Raw genomic sequence first — 4,577 nt, 5'->3', positions numbered from 1 at the left:
TACAGTAACCACTGAAAACAAAGACAAGGCAATAAGTTTGTTTCAACATGTTATAAAAACTGTTTCCTCCATTCAAAATAAATCCATAACAAGTAAATGAAATTAAATACTTTTTACATGCTGTTTTTATTCCATGAAATTATTTAAATTATTTAAAGAAAAGCTTAACGTGCCTTTAAAAAAACAAGACAACTTTTTAGAGTAGAAAGGAGGGTCCTCTATGTGATGAGGGATTCTTGACTTCTTCTAAAGCTTTGAGATGATAAACCATCCTCACTTAAGTCATACCTGGAATACAAAAGAAAAATATTATATCTGGGGAAAAAAACAATCAGTTTAGTCACAATAAGTGAGCAAATATTGGTGGAAGACAATGCATATTTACCATTGTGTTAATCCTTTTGATACATCATCCCCACTTAAATCTACCAACACCTACAAGGTTATGGCAAAAACAAGGAAGACATTTATCAACAAAAGTTTTTATGACAATATGGCTTGTCACAGTAACAAATTTTACTGGGCGATTGATTGTTTCAGAAATTATTGCGACAAACGATAATATTGTTTGAAATTTGACAATAATTACTAATTATTGTCAAATTTAAGAAGAAATTTTGCTGGATTTGTTTTGAGTGTAGTGCCTTTTTTTGACCACTGGATGGCAGTATAAGACAGTTTGAATTGAAGGATGGCGAGTGCAGGAGCAGCGTTGTCTTTAAGAAAAATGGGAGGGAGGCACCTTGACTTGACATGGGCTGTCTCTCCTTCCTTTTCTTTTGTTCTCAAAATGACGGACGCTCGGTGTGGTTTGAGCATTTAGCATAGCATTTTTCGCACAATGCTTTTAATAAAATATCAGTAAACAAGTTCTCAGCTTCTTTTTGCAGAGAAAAGCAACTTTTTACACAAAAGCACGGTTTCAACCGTGAATTTTAGAGCTTCAACAAGACGGAGGTTTTGTTCCCGAGGTAGGTCCGTTAGCTTAGCTCGTAGCTTAGCTTCTCAGCTTATTTGCTTTTAGCGATCTAAAAAAACGCGATTTTGGACAGTTAAAATGTATTTTAAAGAGAAAAGAGAAAGGGAGGCGCCAGTGAAGAGCACTGGAGTTGAGCTTTTTGTCATCCAGTGTCTTCAGTAGAAAGAGAGAGACACGAAGAAACGATAAATGAAAATGAGGTAGATAATTTTCATTTATCATGCGATTAATTGATTTATTATTTATTGTGACAGGCCTAATGACAATTTAAACAATAATGGTGCTACAAAATATGTTTTGTCCGAAATAATGAATTTAGAATAAATGTGTCTTAAATAATGGGATTTTAGTTTGTGCTTGTCGCTGTGTTTCAAATAAAAAGAATACGCTCTAATAATAATATATAATATTATAATTATAATATTATTAATTATAATATTATTAATTATAATAATAATATATAATAAAATAATTAATGTAATACAAGGACGAAATGAAAAACAAATAGGTGCTACCTTTCCCAGAAGTCCTTTGTGTTTTGACAGGATGCTCCTTCCGTTCTTCACAGCCACATCCAGAGTTCGTCTGTGGAGCTCCACCATAGATACACTAAACTCAAACCTACAAACACACACATCCGTTTTATCTGATCTTATTCCTATAACTCTCAAACTCAACTACAAACAAACTCAGCCCTGAAGGGATTCATTCAGAATGTTCTTTCCTCAAAAAGTAAAATAGCTTTAATGGCTCTTATGTTGTAAAACAAACTTGTTGAACTGCTGCACTCTTGTTAATGTTTGGACTTTTATTGTCTGAAGAAGCAGAAGAAACTTTTAAAGATCACTCAGGATGAAGAATCCCCTTAAAAGAGCTTTAAAGATTAGAGATGCATGATATTGGATTTTTGGCCAATATCCGATATGCTGATATGTTAAAACTTATTTGCCGATTACCGATACCAATACCGATATCCCCCCCCCCCCCCCCCCCAGACCTACTTACAGAGACTACATAGCTTTCACTGCTGTGGAATTAAACTACTACATTATTCTGCATGGTCTTTGTCAATTTGACCTGCTACCAAATGCAGATGTCAAAAAGGGGGCTGAAAATGATGTAACACTTCAACTTGGATTAATGTCAAATTTATTCATGACATTTACTCTCTCTAACACAATGACGACACTCGAACAGTGCAAATTTGTAAATTTTCACAGTTCTAAACTCAATGGCACACATGATGTCATAATGTTGTGCTGGCGCTGCAGGCATCCTTGTCACTGGGTTATACAAGAACAGTGCCTTTTATATCAGTGAGTTATTTTGATAGAATGTCCGATGTCCGATATCTAACTTTATCGATAATATTGGCCGATACCGATACCATGCCGATAATATCATGCATCCCTATTAAAGATCATTTAAAACAGATAATACCTAAAGATATCATAATATAGACAAAAATGGATACATTTAGGTTGAAACGTTTGTCAGAAAATCAGAGACGTTAGGCCCAACAAACACTGATAAGTTCTATAGACTTATAAATTGGTATTAGAGTCCTTGACCTACGTTTGATCATAAATGGGATTCAGAGTCTTCTTCAGCGTATTTGTCCTCCTCCTCCCCGTCCGGCTCTTGTCAGGCAGCAAATAAAGGCGTATGAAAGGATCTGAACCATCTTTGGTGAAGGCTATCAGGTTGCTGAAGACACAGAGGAGAAAAAAAAATAAATAGATGCATGTTGCTCATGTTACTGATGCCTGTTTGTCCTGGATGTTGCAACATAACTAAGTTGGGAGCAAAATGAACATCAAAGGTTGCAGAAACTGCTGTGAAATTATTAAGACTCAAGTTAATTTAAAAATGCATCAATCCACTATGGTTTTGGCTTTTTTGAATTAGCGGTTAGTTTGTCAATCTGGTCAGAATTTTACTTTATTTTGCCAAACTGCAGTCAATCAAAGAGCTATATACAACAGGTAAGATATTTACTCTTCATAAACTTTGCAAAGGTCAAAATATCTGAACTATCCCTTTAAAATTCAATATAGTGTTGCAGTTTGAAGCTCACCGGCAGGCGTGCACCACGACAACCAGTTTGTTCCTCTGACAGCTGTGGCGAACCGTCAACTGGATCTCACCCAGGGAGTACTGGTTGGGGGCGGAGCCACTGAAATCACACCAAAGTCAGTCAGCATCACTTCAAAACAGTAAGCGTTAATCACACCACATGTAAGAAAAAGCAAGGTAAAAGCAGCTGCAGAACTGAAATAAAAGATGTCCGTCTTTACTTCTGCAGCTGATGGAGTCTCTGCTGGAGCTCCAAGGTGGCGGTGGGCAGAGAGATGTCCGAGGCCAGGCTGGGGGTGGAGTCTCTGTGAGGAAGGTGTTTCTGGGAGCTCGACATGCAGGTGCTCAGGTTGGACGTGCTGCGGCGAGGGCTGGCCGAGTACGGCTCTCCGTCCGGGTCGTGGAGGGTGAGCGTGGAGGCGTGGACGGGCTGCGGCGGCGTGGCAGAGGGCGGAGGGGACTCTGACGGAGACAAACTTAGGGAGGGAACAGAGGCCGGGTGTGGGACGCTGGACTTCCTGACCTGGACGGACGACGGCAGGTCTGACGATGTCTGCTTCTCCAAGGAGAGGATCTGCAGAGACAAGAAATCATTATTAGAATTCAAATGCTGCAACGGATATTTTAATATTGCCAATATTGATCTGATCTTGCCTTCATGGTTTATTTTTTTCTCTTTTCAGTCAATAAACCATCTCATGGGATAAAAACACTTTTCTTTTCGAGCATCTCTAATAAATGTTAGTGCACTGATTCCGATCCAACAGAGAAATGCTCATTTGGAACAGTTTTACATTTCATGTGGATGCATTAAATCTTATTTTTTACGATTTTCATTAGTGTTTAAACTGTATGGAAATATAAAACTAACACACATTATATGTCTGTTGACAAACTATTATACAGCAATACAGCATTGTATAGCAAATTTTTTTTTTGCATTTTAAATAAATACACTAGTTTCTCAGGAAACAAAAACTCATTTATGACTTCCAGAAGCACAGTTTTGTGCTTGTGAGTCAGATTTGAACACTAACATTTGCCCCTTAAAGCCTGTTTCCTGTCACATTAAAGTCTGCAAGCACACAAAAAGCCAAACAGTGTAAATGCAATTTATTTATTATGAGTGTGTGCAGTTTCTCTGTTTGTTTTATTAGCACATTTACAACCAGGATAAATAAAATGTTTATGATTTTTTTCATGAAAACCAAAACTGCATTGTTTAAATGATCAAAACATTCACCTTGGTGTAGGAAGATTTCTCTAAAACTCTTTTTAACTTTAATATGAGCCACATGGCTCAATGATGGCACTTTTAACCGAGTCATGAAAATTTATTTCCACTCAGTCAACGGCAAATGAATATATCTGCAAACAAATATATCTTCACGGGACAACTGGACAGTTCCTTCCTTCTTTCTTTCTTTCTTTCCTTCCTTCCTTCTTTTCTTCCTCTCTCTTCCGTCCTTCTTTCTTTCCTTCCTTCCTTCATTTGTTCCTTCCTTCCTTTGTTCCTCCTTCT

General features: G+C 37.4%; 1 protein-coding gene across 1 annotated transcript in view; it reads right to left on the bottom strand.

Annotated features, from left to right (window-relative positions):
* Positions 1-218: 218 nt before the first annotated feature.
* The window catches only part of LOC119426380 (extended synaptotagmin-2-A), a 58,740-nt gene continuing 54,381 nt past the window's right edge, over positions 219-4,577 (bottom strand). The window contains exons 12-17 of the mRNA XM_037693942.1: positions 3,277-3,629; positions 3,057-3,155; positions 2,555-2,686; positions 1,495-1,600; positions 386-435; positions 219-288 (exon numbers count right to left, since the gene is read on the bottom strand). Coding sequence (XP_037549870.1) covers positions 219-288; positions 386-435; positions 1,495-1,600; positions 2,555-2,686; positions 3,057-3,155; positions 3,277-3,629 — 810 coding nt within the window. The remainder of the gene's footprint in view (positions 289-385; positions 436-1,494; positions 1,601-2,554; positions 2,687-3,056; positions 3,156-3,276; positions 3,630-4,577) is intronic.

The sequence above is a fragment of the Nematolebias whitei genome, chromosome 20 (assembly GCF_014905685.2).
Source record: "Nematolebias whitei isolate Nwh7 chromosome 20, NemWhi1, whole genome shotgun sequence".
Taxonomy (NCBI): domain Eukaryota; kingdom Metazoa; phylum Chordata; class Actinopteri; order Cyprinodontiformes; family Rivulidae; genus Nematolebias; species Nematolebias whitei.
Note: the sequence above shows the minus strand (reverse complement) of the source record. Positions and strands in the feature narration are given on the sequence as shown.